The sequence below is a fragment of the Hippopotamus amphibius genome, chromosome 16 (genome assembly GCF_030028045.1).
Source record: "Hippopotamus amphibius kiboko isolate mHipAmp2 chromosome 16, mHipAmp2.hap2, whole genome shotgun sequence".
Taxonomy (NCBI): Eukaryota; Metazoa; Chordata; class Mammalia; order Artiodactyla; family Hippopotamidae; genus Hippopotamus; species Hippopotamus amphibius.
The window spans coordinates 50019727-50043851 of NC_080201.1; the positions used below are offsets into that span (position 1 = coordinate 50019727).

The 24125-nt window shown below is 50.8% G+C and overlaps 2 protein-coding genes across 3 annotated transcripts; one reads left to right on the top strand and one right to left on the bottom strand.

Moving 5' to 3' along the window:
• The first annotated feature begins 5911 nt into the window (after positions 1 to 5911).
• LOC130837958 (F-box only protein 50-like) lies at positions 5912 to 9231 on the top strand. Of its 2 annotated transcripts, XM_057710681.1 has the most exons (6): positions 5919 to 6281; positions 6878 to 6940; positions 7025 to 7076; positions 7708 to 7803; positions 8381 to 8519; positions 8646 to 9231. In XM_057710681.1, exons 1-6 carry the CDS (start codon positions 5990 to 5992, stop codon positions 8784 to 8786), a joined length of 783 nt encoding a protein of 260 aa, XP_057566664.1. In that variant the 5' UTR covers positions 5919 to 5989; the 3' UTR covers positions 8787 to 9231. The 2 variants fall into 2 exon arrangements, with proteins under 2 accessions (XP_057566663.1, XP_057566664.1); XM_057710680.1 differs by having other exon boundaries at positions 5912 to 6281; positions 8381 to 9231.
• Positions 9232 to 11179: 1948 nt separating this feature from the next.
• On the bottom strand, positions 11180 to 11590 carry LOC130838082 (syncollin-like). Its single transcript, XM_057710855.1, has one exon. The coding sequence runs from the start codon at positions 11588 to 11590 to the stop codon at positions 11180 to 11182; it is 411 nt and encodes a 136-aa protein (XP_057566838.1).
• Positions 11591 to 24125: the final 12535 nt, after the last annotated feature.

Here is a 24125-nt window from a genome sequence, read left to right on the forward strand (position 1 = left end):
GGTTTAAGCCACCAAGGGCATGCAAATTTGTTGCAGCAGTCCTAGGAGATGAATCCACTGTCTGACGGAGCAGACGGAACAGCAGACTCCAGCCTGACTTCCCACCTGGGGCAGAAGACGGAACCCATCCAGGCTTCCCTGTCACGGTGCCCGGCCCTGACTTCATCCTGTCCTTTTCCTGAGAGCTCTGAGTCTTCTTATGAGCGTAATTTGGAGCTGCGATGTGAAGAGAGGGGCAAGGGGTGGGGTCGAGGTGCATTTGAGACCAGCTCAACGACTTAGAAATGGGGCTGCAAACTAGAATCTGATCCGGGGGGTTCTGGGGAGCCGGGAAGGGTTTCAAGGAGAGCAGAGCCATGGTCGGATGGCGGGCGAAAGGGTCCTGATGCTGGGAGTTGGACACGAGCCTGAGGAGCTTGGACCCTGACCTGGGCCACCCTGCCTGGGGACGAAGACTCTGGGGCCAAGACGACAGCGGGGGTTCAAATCCCAGCTCTGCCACTTTCTGGCTATGTGACCTTGGGCAAGACACTTCACCTCTCTGTGCCTCATTTGCTTCATCTGTGAAGTAGATTTAATGATAACACCTACTTTAGAGGGTGCCTTTGATTAACAGACACAGAGTTCATAGTGCTAGGCACACAGTAAGCGCTCCATTATTGCTATTGCTTTGTTTGTGTGGTTGGTTGGTTTTGTTTTATTTTTTGCGGCTTGTGGGATCTTAGTTTCCCTATCAGGGATTGAACCCGGGCCCTCGGCGGTGAGAGCTCGGAGTCCTAACAACTGGACCGCCAGGGAGGTCCCATCACCCCTTTAGGTGTCCGCTACTGACGTCTGAGATAGAACACTCGATTTCCTGCCCCCTCCTTGCCCTCAATCTGTGCTGGCCCCATTTTCACCTCTCTGCAAGGGGTGCCGCCTTCTTCTGCCCATTGCTCAACCCTCAAGGCCAATCCAGCCTTCCCTCTCTGTCAGATCAGCAAAGATATTACATCTGTCCTTGACCAGTCACTCCATGGCCCCACCCTGGTCCTGTCCACCCCCATCTCCTTCCTCATTGTTTCCTTGCCCCCTCCCTGCCCTCACTCAGGCAGAGATCAGTTCATCACTTCCCAGCTGAAACCTTCCCATAGTTTCACTTCACATTTACTACATTTTACAGAGCTGCCCCCAACCCCCGCCATCCTCTCTCTGATCTCATCTCCCCTGTGTTCCCTCCATTCCAGTCACACCCGCCTCTCTCCTGTTCCCCAAACATACCACACTTGGTCCCACCTCAGGGCCTTTGCACTTGCTGTTCCTGCTCCTCCAGGTCCCTGCTCAAATGTCACCTCCTCCTAGAAGCCCTCCCTGACCACCTCAGCTAAAACAGGCTTCCCATCCGCTCCTCTTCCCTGTCATCACTTTTTCACCATCAAAGCATTTAGTGCTGCTTGTCAATTAGTTCCTTGTTAAACTGTTGAAGTCCTCCCTCCTCCCACAAGGAAGCCCCGTGGGGACAGGAATCTGTCTGTTCTTTCACCATGATATCCCCAACACTGAGGCTTTGGCCACTGTGGATGCTTCATAAGTATTTGTTGAAAGAATAAAAGGTAGAAAGGGCAACGGGAAGCTCTGCATCCTTGCTATCTTCATAGTTTTTCTTCACACAAATAGTAGCCTATGAGGCCCACTGTTCTACATCGTGCCTTTCTCAGTCAGTAGGCTTGTTGCTATTTCCTTGTTTGTACGTCAAAGAGAGTTGCCATGTCCATTTTACTTCTTTTTCTTTTTTTAATTTATTTATTTTTACTTATTTATCTATTGGCTGCGTTGGGCCCTCCTTGCTGCTCATGGGCTTTCTCTAGTTGCGGTGAGTGTGAGCTACTCCTCGTTGCAGTGCGCAGGCTTCTCCTTGTGGTGGCTTCTCTTGTTTCAGAGCACAGGCTCTAGGCCTGCGAGCTCTAGTTGTTGCAGCACATGGGCTAAGTAGTTGTGGCCCACGGGCTTAGCTGCTCCCTGGCTGAGGCATATGCGATCTTCCCGGCCCAAGGATCAAAACTGTGTCCCCTGCATTGGCAGGCAGATCCTTAAACACTGTGCCACCAGGGAAGTTTCTGTTTCTTATTGAGGTACAATTTACATACAAGAAAATACACGCATTTTAAAGGTACAGTTTGATGAGTTTTGGCAAATGTATACACCCATAGAACTACCACCACAATTAAGACAGGACTTTTGGGGACTTACCTGGTGGCCAAATGGTTAAGGCTCTGTGCTTCCACTTCAAGGGGCCTGGGTTCGATCCCTGGTCAGGGAATAAGATCTCCATGCCACAGGGTGCTGCCAAAGAAATTAGAAAAAAAAAATACACACACACAGACACACACACGCAGATAGAGGTTTTTTTCTCACCCAGAAAATCCACCCCCCTGACCCAGCGTATTTGATTTTTTGTTTGTTTTGTTTAGTTTGTTGTTTGTTTGGGTTTTTCTGGCTGTGTCGGGTCTTAGTTGCGGCACATGGTATCTTTATGTTGCAGCCCAGGCAACCACCAACCTACTTTATTTGATTCTAGATTACTGTTGCCTTGTCCAGAATTTTCTAGAAATGGAATCACACAGTACGTGCTCATTTTTGTGGGGCTTTTGTCACTCTGTGAGGATTTTTAAGTTCACCCATGTGGCTGCATGTTTGGATGGTGATTCCTTTTTCTTACTGAGAGCATCCCACAGTGTGGACATAGCACAGCTCATTTATCCACTCGCCTGTCGACGGGCACTCTGGTTGGCTTGTTCTGGAGTGATCACGTGAGAGGTGCATTGGGCGTGGGTCTTTGGGTGGCCGTGGCTAACCCCTCAGGAGTGGGATGGCTGGGTTGTAGGGTGGGAGCAATTTGGTTTTTTGTTTGTTTTGTTTAGTTTGTTGTTTGGGTCTTTCTGGCTGTGTCAGGTCTTAGTTGCGGCACATGGAATCTTTTTGTTGCAGCGCACGGGCTTCTCTCTAGTTGTGGTCCACGGGCTCCAGAGCACGTGGGTTCTGTAGTTTGTGGCACACGGGCTCTCTAGTTGAGGTGCATAGGCTCAGTAGTTGTGGCACATGGGCTTAGCTGCCCAGCGGCACGTGGGATCTTAGTTCCCCGACCAGGGATCGAACTCTCATCCCCTGCGTTGGGAGGTGGATTCTTTACCACTGGACCACCAAGGAAGTCCCAGCATATTTGGTTTTATAAAAGATTGTCCATTTGTTTTCCAAAGTGGTTACACCATCGCTTGTACTTTTTAACATTTCATGACACATGAGAGGTGGCTTGTGGGGAGAGGTGCTGTATTGGTCTGCCAGGCCTTGGTGCTTTTGGAAAACAGTCTTTCAGAGCTTGAGTCCCCGCACTGAGACCTTTACCACTCAGAAGGTGGAGAAAGGAGACCTTTGAGGTCTAACGTTGAAAGACACTTGGCTTTGCATTGGCCTTGGTCATGCCCCTGGATCCCTCAGATTTAAGTAAAAATGTTTCTCATAGTATGGAGTGGTGGGGTGGGTGCTTCTAAAATTTTAGAGTCTGGAGCCCGGAGGGACTGAATTAGACTCCTGAGAGTGGGACTTGAAAACACACATTTAAAATAAGCTCCCTGGGTGAATCTAATGAGCCCTAAAGTTTAAAAACCACCAAGTATGGGGAAATGGGTGAGAGGGAAGGGCATTCTGGGTGGAACAAAATTTCTGTGCAAAGTCCCTGAGTTGGGAGAGAACAGGGACCAGAAATCCAGGGCCTCGAACGCTGGCAAAGAGCTGCTATTTTCCTCCTGAGGGCACTGGGGAGCCATGGCAGGTTTCAGTGGGGGAGTAACTGCTTGGGTTTAAGCTTTCATAGGACCCCACTGTCTGTGGCCCTTGTGTGTGTGTGTGTGTGTGTGTGTGTGTGTGTGTGTGTGTGTGTCTAAGAGAAGGGGGTGAAGACCCCAGGAGGTAGATGATGTGAACACCATGGCAGAAGGGGAGCAGACAGAGGAGGGGTGTTGATCCCTGTTCTATAGAGTTGCTGCCCTGAAAAAATGCCTCTAGCTCAGAGCCACTCCCTGTCCTGGATCCTGACAGATGCTCCTCCTTCTCACTTCCCCTCCTCCCTCCTCCTCCTCCTCCTCCAATGAAGACAGGTGGGCAGGCAGCTAGACAAGGGTGTGGGTTTGTGTGCTCGCAGTGGCCTCGGGAGTGTCTCCGGTTGTGCGTGTGTCATGGGCTCCGCAAGTGTTCATCTGGGGACTTCTGGGTGGAGCGGGGCTATTGTGCATCAGTGGTTTGCCCCCTTCCATGGGTCCTCTCTCCCCCCAGGGCCCTGGCTAGTTCCCAACTTACCCAGGACAGGTCCCTTCACCTCTCTTGCCTCAGTTCCCCAATCTGTGAATGGAGGTACTGTTATCAATTTCCACCTCCCAGGACTGTTGTAAGGATTAAAGACAGATACTCAAAAAATGTAAGCATTTTCTCCCGTCTGTTTCTGTGTTGAGCCAGTGTTTCTCTCTGGGGGCAATCTGAATCTGTATCCCTTGTGTATCTCATCTCGGACTCTGTGTCCAACCCACTGCATACCAGCTGGGCAACCTTGGGTGAGTGACTAGACCTCTCTGAGTCTCAGTTCCCTCATCTGCAAAATGGGTATAACAATAGTATCTATTTCCTATGGAGGAAGTAAAGATTGAATTAATTACTCCACCTAAAAAACTTAGAACAATGCCTGGCACACAGGCATTAATTACATGAGCATTATCATTCGGGTGTGAGCGCAACTCTGTATGTCTACAGTATGTGTCTCTCAGCATCTTGCGAGAATCTGGGGCAGGAAGCGCCCGTGGAAGCATATGGGGTTATCTGGAGCGGTATGGGACCAGGCCTGTGAGGAGGGACTCTGTTTCCTTACCTGTGAAATGGGGATAACAACAGCTCCACACTCAGGGTTGGTGTGCAGACGAGACGGATGCTGGAGCGCATGGGCTGGCGCGCAGCTCCACACATGTTCGCGACTATCGTTACCTATAAAATGCCCACAGTGGTACCACCTATGTCGTTTGAGGATGAAATGAGCTTGTGATTGCCTAGGATAGCACCTAGCAAGCAGAAAGCACTCACCGTGGCGCTTGTTACTGGTAACCTGTGTGGAACTCTGTGCCTGTGCTTACCTGGGCTGGGCGTGGGATGTGGCATGGGCAGGATGTGGCCATGGGCATCTGGCCCTACAGGTTCCTCCGCCACCCCACTTCCTCTGCACCCCTTCTCCTGCCCTCACCGTCGCTCCAGCCCTCACTCCAAACTCCCTATGACCTCGGAGGGAGGAGGCTTTGGCAGCCTGTGCTGCCTCCCCAGCCCCAGGAAGGGATGCAAGGCACCCCGATACCCAGGAGGGGTTGCTGCCTCCCTCCCTGATTCTATCTCATTGTCTCCCTGGAGTCCCCCATCTCTGTGACTCCCCATCTCTGGCTCCAGGTCTCTCTGTGTCCTCCACCGCAACTCCACTCTGTTTCCAGAGCAGGAAACGTCAAGTCCCGAGGCTGTGTCCCGTGTGAGAGCAAAGGAGGAACTGGCAGAGACAGGACCTTCCCTCCCACTCCCCAACCCCTTACTGCCTAGCTGAGTGGCGGGGAGCCTAAGAGGGGGGTTAGTTAACCTCTAATCCTGCCACACGGGGTCTTAAGGAGGTGGATGGGCCTCCTTGGAGAACCGGAGCGCTGGCATTAGCGCCTTGGTCACACTGCTCTCCAGACCAGGGCTGGTATCTGGAGAAATTGGGGCAGAAGGCTTGGGAAACGGAGCAGGGCTGGGACACGGACTTCTGCAATCTGGGAGAAGGAGGGACTGGGACTTGGACTGCTGGGTCTGAAGGAGGAGGGCCTGGGGGCCCAGATCCTTCCCCCAACACACCCCTCTTTTAAATGCCAGCCGAGGCGCTCCGCCCTCTCCAGCCCCGGGTTAACCCCGAGCCTGTAGAGGAGCCGGGACAGTCGCCCAGACCCGACGGATGGAGGAGGTGCGGGAAGGACCAGCGCTCGCTGGCGGGATGGAGGAACCCGCGAGCACCCCGGAGCCGCCGTTGCCGCCCCCGCCCCCGTCGCCACCGTCGGCCTCGGCCCACGAGACCCCCGGGCTCTCCGCGCCCGAGCAGATGACCGAGGCCTCTGCGCGGCAGCTGCTGCTGCAGGAGTGGGCGCCGCCGGGCGGGAACCTGGAGGTGCCCCCGCACCTCACCTGGAAGCTGCTCTTCCTGCGGCGGCCGCTCTACCGCAACCTGCTGCGCTCGCCCAACCCCGAAGGTGCGGGACGGTGGTCCCTGCGGGGCTGGAGCAGCTCGGAGGCAGCCACATCTCCGTCTTCTTCCCCCAGGCTCGCTCACCTAGACCGTCTGTCTCTTCTTCTTTCCTTGACTATCTACTCTGTTTCTCCGTCTCTGTCTCTGTCTCCCTCCGTCTTTCTATTCCGCTACATCCCTCTCTGTCCCTTTTTCTGTCATTGTGCCTCTCTCTGTCTCCTTGTGCCTCTTTGTCCCACCTGCATCTCTGTCTCTTTCTACATCATGTGTCTCCGTCCATCTCTCCTTGTGTCCCTTTGTCTCACCCCGTATCTCTCCCTCCCTCCCTCTGCCCATATTCTCTTTCTCTCTCTCTCTGTCCCTCTGTCTCTGTCTCACCACAACGTCCTCTTTCTCCGAGCATTGTCCGTCTGCCCCCAGAATATTCTCAGGGCCCTCCCAGGGCCCTGACTCACTCATCCCTGCCAGGCTGGTCTGGTCTGCCAGGCGGGGCACTGATTCCTGCCCCAGCAGCCGAGCCCTGGGGGTAGGGAGTAGCGAGCGTGCGGAAGGGGGGCAGCCTTCAGCCGGCCTGAGGCTCTGCTTCCCTGCGCATTTCAGGCATCAACATTTACGAGCCAGCGCCCCCTACGGGTCCCACCCAGCAACCCCTGGAGACTCTGGGTAAGCGCCTGGGGGCTAGCGGCCGTGCTGGGGGCGGCCCTGGAGAAGGGGCACATTCTAATCCTTTGCTCCTCCACCCGCCAGGCAATTTCCGAGGCTGGCACATTAGGACTGAGAAGCTCCAGCAGGGCCTCAGGTGAGTGGCCGGGACCCGCGGTGATTCCCTGTTGCCGCCTTCCTCACCGTGGGACCTGGAGAAACTGTCTTTGCCTCTCGGAGCCCTAGTCTCCTGCTCTGTAAACAGGGTTGGTCCTAAGAGCATGCCCATCAAACACACGCCGTAGGGTCTGGTTGGGACGAGCTTGCACGAAGTAGGTGTTAAATAAATAGCAGTTAATGTTGTTCCTAGGCTCAGCCTCGTTCCCTGGGAGAGGGAGAGTCACCCAGGCCACCAGCCATCTGCCATTAAATCGGGCCCTGCTTCCGCACAGTGGGTGGGATGGTGCAGCTCAGAGGCTCAGAGGCACAGGCACCTGGGTTGGTCGCGATCCCAGTTCTGCCACTTCTTTGCTGCTTGATTTGACAAGTCACTTCCAGTTGTGAGCTTCGGTTTCCCCGGCTGCAACACGGGGGTCTGGCTGCATCACCCTCAGGGGAGCTCATGGGAACTGAGACTGTGAGGTGCTGAGTGAGCACTCAGCGCCCTTATGCCCTTGACATCACTTCGAGGGTCCGATGATCGGGGTGTCCTGCTTGCCGGGGCCAGGCTGACCTGGGAGAATCAGAGCAGATGGCGGACCCCGCCTCCCCCGTGCCCTCTCTCACAGCTGGACGGTGAAGCAGCAGTGTGTGGACCTTCTGGCCGAGGGCTTGTGGGAGGAGCTGCTCGATGATGAGCAGCCACACATCACGGTCATGGACTGGTACGTGCCTCCGCCCTGCGGGCCTGCCCAGCCGGGTCGCCCACAGGGGCTCCCCAAAGCACAAGCCTCACCCTGCCCTCCCCGAGACCCTCCTGCCACTGCAGGACCCAGCCCTGCCCACCCCTCTGGCCCCTTTTCTCTGAGTCTTTCCGTACTTGAAATGTGCCAGGCCAGAGGCTGTTCCTTCTTCCTTGGATGCTGGCCACCCTCTATTCTCGAGACGAATTCCCCTCTCTCCTTTAGGAGTCAGTACACGTGGCCCCACCAGGAAGCCTCCCCTGACCACTCCCAAGCTGGGTCAGAGCATTATCCTCCAGGGCCCTGCATTTCCCCCATCTCGGCCCTGACCACTCCTGGTTGGCACTGCCTGGTGACATGTCCACCTGCCCAGCTGGACCATGAACCCCACGCGGGCGGGGCGTGGGGCTGTCTTGGTCACTGCTGTGCGGCCAGCACCACGCAGCCCTGGTGCAGGAGTGGGTGCCAGTGAGTGTGCGTAAAATGGCACCTGAGCCAAGGGCTGGGGCTGGGAGGTTGGGGCTGTGGTGGCAGCTGAAGGCCTGGCCCCCACCCCCAGGTATGAGGACAGCCGACTGGATGCGTGTGTGTATGAGCTGCACGTCTGGCTGCTGGCAGCTGACCGCCGCACAGTCATCGCCCAGCACCACGTGGCCCCCCAGACCTGTGGGAGAGGCCCCCCCGGCCGCTGGGTCCAGGTGAGACTCCCCACCCCGGCTGCCACCTGTACACATGCTTTTGTGTCCCAAGACCTCACAGAGGGAGGAGAGCAGGGTTTACGGGTCCCTACTAAGAACTTCTTCCTGACCCTGGTGCTGCCCCAGGTGTCCCACGTATTCCACCAGTACGGCCCCGGCGTCCGCTTTGTCCACTTCTTGCACAAGACCAAGAACCGGATGGAGCGCGGTGGGCTGCGGCGGACGAGGGTGACCGACTCTTCCGTGTCTGTGCAGTTCAGGGAGTGACTGGCTGGGTCCCGGCCCGTTCTGACCCCTTGTCTTATCCATCCACCCCTTGACACCTCCCTGAGCCCTTAGCATCTTCTTGTTCCTTTATCACTTCTGACATCTTAGCATCTCTCTGACCCCACAGCAGCTCCCTGACCCTTAGAAGTCCCTAACCCTTAGCAGCTCCTTGACCCTTAAGCTCCACCATGTTCCCTGAGCACCTCCCTGCTCCCTTTAGACTTTCGTGACCCCTCAGCTGCTCTTGGATCATGTACTACCTCCTAAGCCCTGTAATCCTGCCTGGCTCTTGGTTTCTCATTTGACATCTTCACACATCTTTGAAGGTCTGACTCTCTGGCAGTTTCCATGAGGGCAGCGGCCACTTCTTCCTGAGCCAGTGCTTGACAGATAGTAGGGGTCAATGCAGCTCTGTTGACTGAATGAATAAATACATGGGCCCAAGGATGTTGACTATTCCATGGTGTTTGCTCCTTAGAACCTCACCAAGGGACTTCCCTGATGGTCCAGTGGTTAACAGTCTGCACTTCCACTGCAGGGGGCATGGGTTCGATCCCTGATGGGGGAACTAAGAGACCACATGCGGTGCGACTCGGCCAAAAAAACCAAAAACAAAACAAGAACTTCACTGAGTTCATTTGCTACCTTCCCACTTGCACATCCTCTAATCCTTGTCCTCCAGTGCCTCCTTTGACCTCTGATCTCCTCACATATCCCCAGTTTATGGCCTCGTAGCATCTCCACTTCCCTCTTCTCCAGTGTCTCTTAACTCTCAGAATCTCCCCGGATTCCCTTCCTCCCTCCAATCCCAAGTAATCATCCCCCCAGAGCTGTCCCCCTACTTCTTCTCCCCTCAAGACCCTTCATTTCTCTTCTCTCACTCCTCCAGAGCCCCCAAACCCAGGTACCCATCAAGGGTCCTTACCCTTGGGAGCAGGAAATTGCAAATTCGACTTTTCAAAAATATGCAAATTAGATCTAAAGTGTTCTCCACGTGTTGGGTAGAGGGGCATTGAAAGCATTTCACAACCTATAAGTCCTGGGCCGAGGCCGGATTACAAAACAGACCCTGGCCCTAGCCTGGGGCAGGGTCTTTGAAGGCTTCCTACTGTCCTGTGCATGCATCCTGAGGGCGTCTGGAGGTCCTGGCAGGCCTGAACAGCTGGAGGCCATTCAAAGAAGGGCTCCGCACCAAAAAGTGTGGGGAGCATTTCAATGCTTAACAATCAGCCAGTGGTACCATTGCATGCCACGCAGATGTCCCGTGGTGGGGGGTGTGCACACCTAAATCCATGTCAGAGTCTGTGGGTGTGTCCCCATCCATGGCATTGTCCCAGGTATGGGCTGACCCAGGCCTGAGCACCCTGCTCTCTCCTCCATCCCGACCCGCATCGGCGTGCACTTCGGTCCCAGGTACAAGTAGACGGCAGACAGGGACAAGTTCATGAGGGCTGTATTACAGGGAAGGCGGGGTGGGGGCAGGCAGACAGCTCTCTTCTGGGTCTCGTGCACTTCAGCAGATCCCGCGGACAAGGCCAGGGGAGGGGCTCAGCGCTCTGTGGGGGATGCTGAGGGGCCTCTAGGGTATCAGGAACAACTGCAACAGAATTGCACATTATTACCAGGGGGTGCCAGGGCCTCAGAGATTAAAGGTGGGAGGGGTTCTAGAAGCCTGAGATGGGGTTGGGGGCTAGGGTTGGATTCCAAGTTCGGGAGCTAGGCATCTTGGGCTGGGAGTTTGGGGCTGGGGGCTCTTCGAGTTCTTGGGGATAGAGGAGCACTTGGGGTGGTTTTAGAGGGTGCCCTGGCTAGATTTAGGGCCCCTGGGTCTCTGAGCTTGGATATGTGGGTCCAGGGTGGGCTCAAGGGCCTCCAAAGTTGAGTCTGGGGGCTTCAGAACCTTAACCGGGGCTCTGGAAGTGGTTTCTGGAGCCAAGGCTGATCTAGAGGGTCTAGGAGGGTGGAGTGTGAGGGCTAGATAGGGTATTCCTAGAATTAGGTCTGCAGTCTTGAGGTCTGGGCCAGGGTTAGAATCTGGGAGCCCCAGAGCTGGGTCTGAGCACTCTGGGATCTGATGATCTAGGGTGTAGGGGAGGACTGGCTTTGGTTCTGGGCCCTTCAAGGAAAAGGGTTGGTGGCTCCCCATCCCCAAGCTAGGCTTTGGGGACCCCAGAGTTAGCCTGCCTCCCCTGGAGAGTGCAGCCGTGGGTGGGTAGGCAGGTGGGGGATTCAAGAAGGTTGGAGGGGGCCCTCCCAGAATGGAGGCTGGGTTACTGGGTTAGTTTCTGAGTCTGGGAATCCCAGAGTTGGGTCTGGGAGATTCAAGGCACATGGGCTTGGGGCGGGGGTGGGGGGGTGGTGAGCGAGGAGAAGGGGGACCTCCGGGACAGGTTCTAAGGCGGGCGGCACCTGCAGTAGAGCGCGGAGATGGAGTTGGACCAGTCCCCGAAGATGCCGCGCCGGTACTCTTCCAGGCGCGGGTAGGTGCCGGCAGAGAATTTGCGCGTCTTGCCGGACTTGCCGCGAGTGGACCACACAGTGAGCTGGCAGCGCTGGGCCACCACGATCGACGAGATGGTGTTCGACCAGTCAGAGGGCAGGTAGGGCAGGTCGGCGCCCGGCTCCACCGACAGCACGGCGCCGCCGCAGCAGTTCTCATAGTAGGGGTCGCTCTTGTCGTAGAGCTTGGCGCAAGTGCGCGTCCCGTCGTCGTTCTTGAGGTCGGCGGGCTCCGGGCAGGCGCCTCGGACGCCAGGGACGGCCACCAGGGCCAGGGCCAGCAGCAGTGGGCGCAGCGGGGACATGGTGACACCGCGGGGCCGCGCGCCCGCGCCCATTTATGCTCCTGACCCGTGGGAAGGGAAAAGCTGCGAGATAAGGACTTGGGGAGGGAAGGGGAGGGCGCCCGGGAGCACGGAGACTTCCCAACCTAGGTCGGAAACCCACAACAGATGAACACAAGACGGACTTATTGGTAGGAAACTCAGCCGCTTAAGATTTAATGTGGCAAATGAGCGGACCAGTGGCTTGTAACACAGCGGGTAACACAGGGTTCATAGTTACAGGGAGGAGGAGCTCTTAGAAACTGACAAGGAATGGACAACCCCCTTCCAACACAGGGAGGCCCAAAGAGGGGGAGGGGAGCTAGGCCTTGGCACTGGGCAGGCCCTTGGGAATGGAGAAGCTGGCCATAAGGAGAGAGAGACCCTGGAGGGGGAGGGAAAGGGGGGAGGGAGGAGATGGGGAGGGAGACCTCCCACCTCCCCAGGAGCAGATCTTGCTAACCCAAGCTGAGATATTCCATAGACATATTTGCATAAGAAAAACCATTGCAAGGCAATGTACAAAAGCCTTGGGGAAAGTTTTACAACACTTGGGACAGCATAAAATGTAGTAGCTATAATATATAAAGAGAGCTTACAAATTGACAAGAAAATATCAAACAACCACACCGCACCCCCACCCCCGCATCCCACTCTAAGAAGGACAAGCCAAGGAGGGGGAGAGGGAAGGAGGAAGAGACCGGCCCCCACCCCCACCCACACCCCACGGTGCAGCATTCCCACTCCCAAGGAGCTAGGAAATTTTCTTAACCAAGATTGGAAATCTTGCATCTATAAAAGAAACAAAGGACCTGTTGAACTGTGTAAAACTTACACCTTTTGAAGAGCAACAAACAAACAAAACTCTAATCTGGGGAAAAATAGACAAGTTTTGGAACATGAGTGCTTACTAGTCAGCAAGCTGAACTGGCACAAGCCAAAGAGAAAATTAAGGAGCCACACAGGAAGGTTAGGGAGGCTGGGACCTCAGGGAGAGACAGGGCCCCTGGCATCTGGGAGTCTGGTCAAGGCCCTTCAGAGGCTCTTTGGAATGCCTGGCCTCCCGCCAGACAGGAACAGGGTCAGGTGTGTGAATGAGCTGATCAGACAGACAGTGCTTCAAGTCTGTGGCTCTGTGGGTGAGTCCAAGTCTGGGGCTCAGTTTCCTTGTCTGTAAAATGGGTGGTATTTCTTCCTACACTGTAGGATTGTTGTGAAGATTACAAGGAATAATAAGAAGTATGCGGTGAAAGGAACAGCCTATGGAGCCAGGCTCCTGGAGCCAGAGCCCAGCTCCTCCACGAGCTTTCGCACACGATTCCACTTCAGGGCCTCACAGAGACAAGGATGGCAACCACCTCAGCATGCTGCTATAAGGAATAAAGGAATTATTGCACATAACAGCCCTTAGAGTAGGGCCCTTGCTAAATGCCATTTGAGCATTTGCCATAGTCTTATTGTGAAAACCTTTAGCACGGTGCCTGGCACACGATGAAAGCTCAGTAAACGTACACCAGCACAACACGACACCAGCAATAATCTGCTGTTATCCACGGTCACTCACCTAACCTTTCTCCCTCTTGGTCCCCCAGATGCTGTCTTCGGCCTTGACCATGGCAATGCACTGGTTGAGAGCCAAAGGCTGGAAACACTTGGCCCTAAGTTCAAATTTTGACTCTGTCACCATGCTGAGTGACCTTGGGCAAGTGAACTCACCTCTCTGAACTTTTCTTCCTACCTTCGATAGGATAATAGAAAATGATAATAGAAATAGAAAATGATAATTAAAAATTACTGTGTAATTTATAACTAATAGAATATTATTCAAAAACATTAGGAACAATTCACATAATTATTTGTAAATATATGAATACTTGATTGTGATACTGAATAAATACAACAGTATAAATATAAATATATTCATATAAATAAAGGACAGTATAAATATAATATAAAAACAGTATAAATATAAAGCATGAAGTACAGTGCCTGGCACATGGTATATGCACAATTAACAGGAGCTATTAGAATTTTGGTGTTTTTTTTGGCCATGCCAAGCAGCATGCAGAATCTTAGTTCCCTGAACCCGGATTGAACCCATACCCCCTGCAGTGGACCTGCGGAGTATTAACCACTGGACCACCAGGGAAGTCCCTAGAACTATTCCTACAATGATTCTGAGACCCTGGAACCTGGCCTGGCCCTGCCCCAGACCAAACCTGGATCCTGCTCCCTGCTTTCTTCTCAAGACTGTCAAATCTAATCTCCAGCTGCTAACTTCCCAGCGGGCCTCCTTAACCTCAGGGACGCAGAGTCCCCACCCTCCCAGCTCTGCAAGGGTCACTGGACTTGGGGATGGACACAGTCACCTAGAGCCCCAGCCACTCAAGAGGGCCATGAGCTTCAGACACAGAGAGCAACATGGAATGGTGCGGAGACCCTGACAGGGAGGCAGGAATGCAGGACCCACTGGGCCACAGCACACAGCCAGCATCAGAGAGAACCCACGGAGACCCAGAGCATGGGCTCAGCATCCCCAATCCAAGGACACATACATGGGTGCGGGGGGTGGGTAGGGACACCCCTTCACACAGTTAGCCAGTGATGGTCACTGATTCTCACTGACGGATCCTAGAGGATTACGTGTATCGAGTATAGACACATGCTTGATACACAGTGCCAGAGAAACACGGTCCCAGACAATGTCCCGCCAACACAATCACATGCCCACATCACTGACAGAGCCCCAGTTCTCAATCACTCCCACCCTAAGCCCCATGAAGGCTCAGAATTGCCAGACTCCAAGCACACATCAACATGCACGTGTGAGCACCCACCAGGCATCTTCCTCCAGAAAATTTCCTCACAGTTAATAGCACATACTGGACAAATAGTAGAAAAATAAACATCTCCTTATGGCAATTTTTTTTCTTCAAATGAAAGAATGTCCTGCCCTTGAGAAACCCATGAGCCCTAAAGAAAGTTAGATGATAAATCAATAATTCGAACACAATGTGAAAAGTGCTATTACAGGGGCATTGCAAAAGACTCTGGGAATGCAGGGGCAAGAACAGCAGGTTTTTTATTTTTTCTTTTTCTATTATTATTATTCTTATTATTGGAATATAATTACTTTACACTCTTTTACCAGTTTTTGAGGTACACCAAGGTCAACATCCAGCGATGTATTTTGATTTGTACAATATGGAAAAAAATCCCCCTTTTAGATCTCACACCTTGATTTGACATTTTTCATCAGACTATAAAAAAAGGAGGCGGGTATACATGTGAAAGTGCCACTGGAAGAAAAAAGAAAGTTTGGGTCTCAATCAGGGTAGAACCTGAACATAAATAACATTATAAGTGACACATAATTTCAATGAAAATGCTAAGTCTGTTGCATACATACAGGAAAATATTCAGATCAGTACTTAAATATACGGTGGATTATTGGAATGAATTACACTTCTGTAATGACAGGTCACTGACAGGGATCATTTCTATATAATTCTCAAGAGCTAACACGACCCTCCAAAGCAGTCCTGGCTCTGTGGTTTGGAAACGGTCATTCTCAAAGCATGGTCTCTGGACCAACAGCATCAGCATCCCATGAGAACTAGTAAGAAATGCAGGTTCTCAGCCCCACTCCAGTTCTACGAATCAGAAACTCTAAGGGTGGGGCCCAACGGTATGAGTTTTACCTGTTTTTCTAATTTGTTTTATTTGTGTTTGTGTTTTCATTTTTGTTTGGCCGTGAGGCTTGCAGGATCTTAGCCTCCCAGCATCTCGCCTTCCCGCCCAGGGATTGACCCTGTGCCCTCCACAGTAAAAGCATGGAGTCCTAAGCACTGAACCACCAGGGAATTCCCAACAGTCTGAGTTTTAAATGACTTCCTGGTGACTTGATGTTGGAGTTTGAGAACCACTGGGTTAGGGCTTTCGTCTTCTAAGATGTATATGTCGCTTCTTTATTCACATCTAGAATTTTCTGTATTGATGTTCAATTTGCTCAGCTCCTGTAAAGTTTATTTCATATAATTTTCCAAACAAATACAAGAAAATTCCATTAGCAATAGAAACAGGAACATCTCTTGGGGTCCATGATAGAGCCTCATAAGACAGTGCCTGGAACTCAAATGCCTGGAATGCACTTGAAGCTTCTCCAACGCAGACGAAAAGTCAGTCATCCCGACTTCAGGACGTGGCTGAAGACCATTTTCTCAGCCACACCTGCTCCAGCTGAGGCCCCTATCTGGAAGGCCCCCTTGTGCTCTAGGCCAGAGCTACTCAGCCTTCACTGTGCCTGCCGCAAATTACTTGGAGCGTGAGGTCGGGTGGGGAGGGTCCTGTTAAGATACTGATCCTGATTCAACAGGTCTGGGGTAGGATTTCGGTTCTGCATTTCCTACCAGCTCCCAAGTGATGCCAGGCTGCTGGGGCCCATTGAGCAAGGCCGACACTCCCACCTGAGACAGATATAGCAAGAACACCAGCTCCAAGTAGGCAACCTGCCACCAGGAGGGCGTGGCAGGAATTTAGAGGTGATCAAGGCTGGGAAGTGGGCGGGGGGGGGGGGGGGTTACCGCAGGGGCGTGGTTGAAACTGAAACAGAAAATCAAATGATATTTCAGAAGGAAGCCTGTGGAGGAAGGAGAGTCTGATCTCCAAAGGGCTGCAACAGCTTTGACCCCAGAGCCCCTTGCAGGTGGGTGGTGGCAACCCTAGACTAAATCCGGAGAGGGGGGCGGAGTTTCGCGAGCTGCGGTCCGGGTTGGGGAGGCGGGGCGCACTCGCCAGGTGGCGCCAAAGCACAGGGATTCGCGTAGCGGGAGGGGGCGTGCTGGAGCCTCAGGTTCAAATCCCGACTCCGCCAATTACGTGCAGCCGGAAACTTGGGAAGATAGTCTCTGGAAACTTTGGTTTCCTCATGTGTGACGTGGAGACAATACACACAAAAGCTAGGTACCTCTTCTAGTTTTGAGACTTGTAAGGAACGTTTCCTTTTTATTGTATTTTATTTTTTATACAATTTTAAAGGTTACACTAATTTACAGTTATTATGAAATATTGGCTATATACCCCGTGTTGTACAATACATGCTTGCAGACTACTTTACACCTCCCACTCTCCCTCTCCTGTATTGCCCCTCCCCACTGGTAACCACTAGTTTGTTTTCTATATTTGTGTCTGCTTTTCCTTTCCTTTTCCTACCCCCCCCACCCCCGCCCCCATGGCCTTGCAGACCTTAATTGCCCGCCAGGAACTGAACCCAGGCCACAGCAGTGAAAGCGCTGAGTCCTAACCACTGGACTGCCAGGGAATTCCCTGCTTCTTATTTGTTACACTCACTAGTTTGTTGTACTTTTTAGATTCCATGTATAACTGAGCCCATACAGTATTTGTCTTTCTCTGTCTGACTTATTTCCTTTAGCATAATACCCTCTAGGTGCACCCATGTTGCTGCAAATGGCCAAATTTCAGAAGGTTTCCTTTTTTGTTGTTTATATCGGTCTTTGGTACATTCTCTCTCTTTTTTCTTCTCTTTTCCAGCTTTGTTGAGATAGAATTGACCTATAGTATGGTATATGTTTAAAGTGTACAACATAATGATATATGCCTGTATTGCGAAATGATTACCGCAGTAGGTTTAGTTAACATCCATTCCCTTGAATAATTGCATTTTTTTCCCTGTGGTAAGAACTTTTAAGAGTCCTCCTTAGCAACTTTCAAATATACAACACAGTATTGTTAACTATAGTCACCATGCTGTGGGTTACATACCCAGGACTCATCTATCTTGTAACTAGAAATGTGTACATTTTGACCACCTTCATCCACCCACCAATCTGTTCTCTGTTTCTGTGGCTTCAGTTTTTCCTTTGATTTTCGCTTTGTTGTTTTAGATTCCGCATATAAGCAAAGCCATGCAATATTTGTTTTTCTCTGTCTGACTTACTTCACTTAGCATAATGCCATCCATGCTGTCACAAATTGCAAGATTTCCTTTTTGTTTTTAATGGCTGAATTTTTTTTCCATTGGTTTTGAGATATAACTGCAACAGTTTTATTAGCCTTTTCAAATTACTAGCCATAACCAAAATTTAGCTTTGTAGATCCTGTCTATTGTATATTTGGGTTTTTTATTTAATTTGATCTTCTCTCCTTAGTAATAATAAATAGCATTAGTGTCTATTGTGTGTTTGGCTTTTATCCTTTTTTTGAGTGTATCGTGGTGTTCTTATCCTAACACTTTAGATTGATGTTTAGCTTGCTATTTTCAGTCTTTTTTTTCTTTTCCCACATTTGTATTTAAGGCTTGCTACTACCTTTGTGGGACTGTTGTGAGGCTTACATAAGAGATAATAAGTGTCGTGTGCTGAGATTGTGTCAGGCACAGGAAAATGCTCAGTATGTTAACTATTAATGTTGGTGTTGGGTTGTTGTTTTTCCTCCCTCCCTCCCACCCCCCCCTTTCCTACTTCCTTCCTTCCTTTGATGTTGATTTTCGTTATTATGATTATTAATGAAGGGCCTTAAAAACAGAGAAAGATTCAGAGGAAGAAGCCTGCATCAGTTACGTATTAGTGTACTATTGCTGCCATAACAAATGATTAAAAACTTAGTAGTTTAAAACAGCACAGATTTTGGGACTTCCCTGGTGGTCCAGTGGTTAAGAATCCACGTTCCAGTGCAGGAGACACGGCTTTGACCCCTGGTCCAGGAAGATCCCACATGCCGCGGGGCAACTAAGCCCACATGCTGCAAGTACTGAGCCCGCATGCCCTGGAGCCTGCGTGCCACAACTAGAGAGAAGCCACGTGCCACAATTACTGAGCCTGCATGCCACAACAAAGAACTCATGTGCCACAACAAAGACCTAATACAAATTAAATATATATATATATATATATATATATATATGGGGGGGAGGAGTTCCCTGATGGTGAAATGGTTAAGAATCCACCTGCCAATGCAAGGGACATGGGTTCAATCCCTGGTCCAGGAAGATCCCACATGCCACGAACAACAAAGCCCATGCACCACAATGACTGAGCCTGAACTCTAGAGTCCACGAACCACAGCTACTGAGCCCATATGCCACAACTACTGAAGCCTGTGAGCCTAGAGCCTGTGCCCTACAATAAGAGAAGCCACCTCAATGAGAAGCCTGCCCACTACAAAGAAGAGTAGCCCCCGCTCGCCACAACTAGAGAAAGCCCACGCACAACAACAAAGACCCAACGCAGCCATAAGTAAATAAATAAATCTTTTTAAAAAATGGGCATAAGATTTGAATAGATATCTTATAAAAGGCAAACAAACACGGATTTATACTCTGACAGAACAGAAGATCAGAAGGAGGTCAGAAGTCTACAGTGGATCTCATTGGGCTGCCATCAAGGTGTTGGCAGGGCTGCCTTCCTTCTGGAGGCTCTAGGGGACAATCTATTTCCTTCCATTTTTAGTTTCTAGAGGCTGCCTACGTTCCTTAGCTTGTGAGCCCTCCTTCTTCAAAGTCAGCAACACAGCATCTTCACATCTCTCTCTGACTTGGCCTCCCCTTCTGCTCCTCTTCCACAGTAAAGGATCTTTGTGATCACATTGGACTCACCCAGACAATGCAGGATAATGTCCTTATTTTGTCAGCTGATTCACAGCTTTTATTCCATCTACCACCTTATCGTCCCCTTGCCAAGTAATATAACATATTCACGGGGACTGGGGATTGGGACAGGGGCACCTTTGGGGGGCCATTATTCTGTCTCTTACAAACGAGTAAAAGACAAAAGATTTACACGATCTGAAGAGAAACCAGAGGATTGTCTCTTACAAAAAGAGTGTTTGATTTTACTGCAGATGAGGAGTACCCTTCTCTCCTATAGGAAGAGAAGTGTCGCCCAAGCTGTCTGGGGCTCCAGTGTCAGACTGCCTGGGGCTCCAACAGTGTGAGAGCCCAAGCTCCTTCTATACATACATATTGTTGCTCCATTGTCAACATGTGGCTTCCTCTTCATGGTCCAAGACCACTGCTTGAACTCCATCCTTTGCATCCAGACCCAGACAATAGATGGAGAACACGAGGGAGGGAAGAAGAAGAGCATGCCCCACCCTTGCAGAGCTCTTTCCAGAAGTGACATATAATATACCTGTCAACACCTGCTGTCACAACTTAGTTACAGGTGAGCACAGGATGCCATCAGAAGCTGAGACGTGCCTCAGGTGAGCCACGTGCCTGGTGAGAGATCAAGCATCCTGTTAATGAAGAAATAATGGATATTGAAGCATGATCACAAAGTTTGGGTACAAAGGCAGGTTGAGGGATGACCAGAGAGAGAGTCAGATAGGATGTCGACCTTCTTGCGGGGGTCGGGGGGAGCGCGGGTGGCAGGGGGTGGAGGAGGGAATTCAGCCTTTCCACAAGCTGAGTACAGTAGAGAGAAGGCTGACTGTGGTAGGCTGATTGATAATGGCCTCCACAGATATCCAGGTCCTAACCTGGGAATGTGACTTTTTTTTTTTTTGGCAAAAGAACCGTTGCAGATGTAATGAAGTTAAGGATCTTGCGATGGGGAGATTGTCCTGAATTACCTGGGTGAACCCTAAATGGAGACATGTGTCCTTATAAGAGGGAGTTTTGACTACAGAGAAGAAGGAGATGTGAGGGTGGAAGCAGAGATTGGGGTGATGTTCTCTGAAGCTAGAGGAAGGGGCCACAAGCCCAGGGATACAGGTGGTCACTAGAAGTTGGAAAAGGCAAGGAATTGAATTCTCCCCTGGATCCTCCCTAAGGAATCAGGCCTGCTGACACCTTGATTTTAGCCCTCTGAGACTCATTTTGATGCAAATGGCCAATAAACACGTGAAAACATTTTCACTAACCATTAGGGAAATGCAAATCCATTCCATTTCTTTCTTAGATGGACAGCTTCATTTTTCTTCCACATATATATCATTATTTTGTTTATTGGTTCATTGGTCAAAGGACACTTACTGTGAGTGAGATGAAGCCAGGAGAGTGCTCTGGGCAGGGAAAGGGCCTGACCTGACTCAGGTGTTCACAGAGTCCCTCTGGCTGCTTGTGGGGACCAGACTGGGGGCTCAGGGCAGGACCAGAGAGCACAGGGAAGAGGCTGCTGCCATGGTCCAGCTGGGGGAGGGTGAACAGGAGCAGGGTGGGGACAGTGAGGGAGTGAGCAGTGGTCCAACGCAGCATATTTTTACAAGAGCATCAACTGGAAATGACAAAAAGAGAGGAGCCAAGGATGATTCCAAAGTCTGGGGATCTGGAAAGACAGAGCTTGCATTTAGTAAGATGAGAAAGATTATAAAAGGAGCAGATTTAGGGTGGGGAAGAGCAGGAGTTACATTTCTGTCATGATAAGTTTAAGAAGCCCATTAGACATCCAGATGAAGTTGGTCAGTAGTTTGAGGTATAAGCCTGGAGTTCAGGAGTGAGGTCTGAAGAGCTGAGTTTCAGAGGTATAGCTGTCAGTGTGTGCCGTGTAATAAACCACTGCAAAAATTTCAGTAACACAATAACCACTTACTTAGCTCAGCCATCTGTAGATGAGCTGGGGATGGGTCTGCTGATCTCTGGGGCTGGGTGATGCAGGTCAGGTTCAGCTGGTTGGCTCAGATTCAAACTGAGGGTTTGGCTGGTTCAGGGCTGAGGCCAGGCTGAAGGAGAGCAGCAAGCCAGGGGAGGTTGTCTCATCATCATGGCAAAATCCCAGGAGGGTACGGGAAACCCACGAGGCCTCTTGAGGACTAGACTGAGAACAGGCACATTATTGTCTATCACTGCAGATGTATATCATTGGCTAAAAGATGTCACGTGGCTGGGTCCAACCTCAAGGGTCAGGGAAGTAAACTCTGCCATCCGTGAGACCATGGGAAGGGTATAGATGCAGGGAGGGGGAAGAATTTGCACCAAGAATTCAACCTGCCCTAAGAGTCATGACTGTAGAGGAGGGGTTGGGTTCTAAGCCATGAGAATAGATACATGTATCAGAGACAGATGAGTGGTAAGGGCCAGGATGAGCCCTGGTATATTCCAGGAGAAGAAGAATCAGGAAAGAGACTGGGAAGGAGCCACCAGAGAGGGAGGAGGAAAACCAGGATAGTGGGAGCCAGCGAAGAATGTGTTTCATGGAGCAGAGGATAATCACGCATGTCAACTACTGCTGACAGATCAGGAAAGACTGGACTGAGAATCGGCCATCGGGTTTGGCAACATGGAGGGCATTGGTGGTCTGAACAAGAGCTGAATGTGGAGTTGTTGGGACAAAAGCCTTACTGCAATACACTCAAAGGAGACGCAGGGGGAAGAGGAGACAGTGACATAGACAATTCTCTTGACAAACATTGCTGAAAAGGGAGCATGATGGTCAACTTCATGTGTCCACTTGATTGGGCCATGGGGTGCCCAGACATTTGCTCAAACATCGCTCAGGATGCGTCTGTGAGGAACTTTCTGGATTAGATTACATTTGAACTGGTAGACGGAGTAAAGTATACTGCCCTCTCTACAGTGGGTGGACCTCATCTGATTAACGGAAGACCGGAATAGAAAGAAAGGGCTGAGTAAGAGAGAACTCCACCTGCCTGACTGCTTTGAGCTGAGACTGTGTTCTTTTCTGGCTTTCAGATTCAAGCTGTTCCTGGGTCTCAAGCATCCTGGCTTTTGCCCTGGAACTTACACCATAGGCTCTCCTGGTTCTCGGGGCTTTGGACTTAGACTGGAACTACACATCACTTGTCCTGGGTCTCCAGATTGCCAACGGAAGATGCTAGGACTTGGCCTCCACAGTGCATGAAGCAGCTCCTCATAATAAGCACATACGGAGAACCCTGACTAATACAAGGGGGCATGGAAATAGGGTGGGAGCTGGAGGGGTGTGGAGTTAAGATAGAATTTCTTTATTTTTTATTTTTGCTTATTCTTTGTGGCCACATCGTGGCCTGTGGGATCTTAGTTCCCCAACCAGGGATCGAACCCGTGCCCCCAGCAGTGGAGGCGCGGAGTCCTAACCACTGGACCACTAGGGAGTTCCCGAGATAGAATTTCTTTAAATAGTAGAAATGATAGGAATAGACAGAGGAAAACTGATGCTGCAAGATAAGAGATGGGGGAAGAATTATGCAAAAGAAACAGATAGCATCCAGGGTCCAAGTGGAGAGCTGAACTTAGAAAGGAGGACAGCAGAGCACTGAGGCCCAGATGCTCGTAGGTAAGTGGATGTGGTAGTGGGAGCATATGGGATTTCCCTTCTCCTGCTTCTGTTTTCAGTGGAAGAAGCAAAGCCATCTGTGAGAGTGAGGATGGGGGAGAGGAGTTGGAGTTTCAAGGGGAGAGGAGAAAATATGAAATAGGTATTGGAGGCTTGTGATAGATTATGGAGACCTGGAATAACCCCCGATTTGATCAGAAATCTAACATCTTTGCTGTGAGCTGAGCTTTCAGGGGAAGTGGGCCCCAGCCCCACTCCACAAAGCGGACCATCTTTGGTCGGAGCCAATTATAGTTGTCTCACGTTCCTTTCCAGTGCATCACTTAGGCTGAGGCATGTGATGCAAGGTGACGGTCATCCATTCTTTCAATAAGTATTGAGTGAGCACATACTCTGTGCCTGTTTTGGGTGCTGGGGAGAGAGGTGAACAAAAAGACAATAACCCCTGAGCTGGTGGAGCTTATATTCTAGCCGAGAAACAGGTGATAAACAACAAAATAATAAGTAACCACTTTTTTTTTTTGACCATGCGGCTTGTAGGATCTTAGTTCCCGGACCAGGGATGGAACCCGCATCCCCTGCAGTCAAAGTGCAAAGTCTTAACCAATAGGCCACCGGGGAAGTCCCAATAAGTAAGTATGTTTATAGGACTTCGCTTGTGGTGCAGTGGTTAAGACTCTGTGCTTGCAATGCAGGGGGCCTGGGTTTGATCACTGGTCGGGGAACTAGATCCTGCATGCAGGAAGGAAGATCCTGTGTGCAGCAACTAAGACTGGTGCAGCCAAATAAATAAATACTTTTTTTTTTAAGTGAGCACATTTATGGTGTGTTGAAGGGAGATATGTGCTATGGGGGGAAAAGTAGAGCACTAGGGGAATTTGCAATTCTTAATGGGATGTTAGTATGAGGTTGAAGGGAAGTCTGCTAGGAGGCTCCTGGGGAAAGTTTTCCTCACTGATAAGAAAGACACATGGAAATGCTGTCCCTTCTCTTCCTCTGGACATTGCCCATAGGATTGAATGTCCAGAACTGTGGTAGCCACCTTGCGAACTGAGATGATCATACTTGAGGGTGAGGCTGAAATGCTGAGGATGGCAAGGCTGAAAGATGGAAAGAATTTGAATTATCAGTAACATTAGTGTGATTTCCTGAATTAGCCAACTCCTTATCTATTTTGCCCTCAGGCTTCTTGTTATGTGAGATTACAAATTCCTGATTGTTTGAGCAAGCTGAGTTGAAGTTTTCTGCTACTTTAAGAAAAAAAATTCCTGTAAACATATTTGTAT

Coding starts and splice junctions, on each gene's coding strand:
- LOC130837958 (XM_057710680.1), top strand. CDS start 5,990: ATGGAGGAGGTGCGGGAAGGACCAGCGCTCGCTGGCGGGATGGAGGAA. Junction 6,282..6,877: donor GCGCTCGCCCAACCCCGAAG/GTGCGGGACGGT, acceptor TGCGCATTTCAG/GCATCAACATTTACGAGCCA. Junction 7,077..7,707: donor AAGCTCCAGCAGGGCCTCAG/GTGAGTGGCCGG, acceptor CCTCTCTCACAG/CTGGACGGTGAAGCAGCAGT.
- LOC130838082 (XM_057710855.1), bottom strand. CDS start 11,590: ATGTCCCCGCTGCGCCCACTGCTGCTGGCCCTGGCCCTGGTGGCCGTC.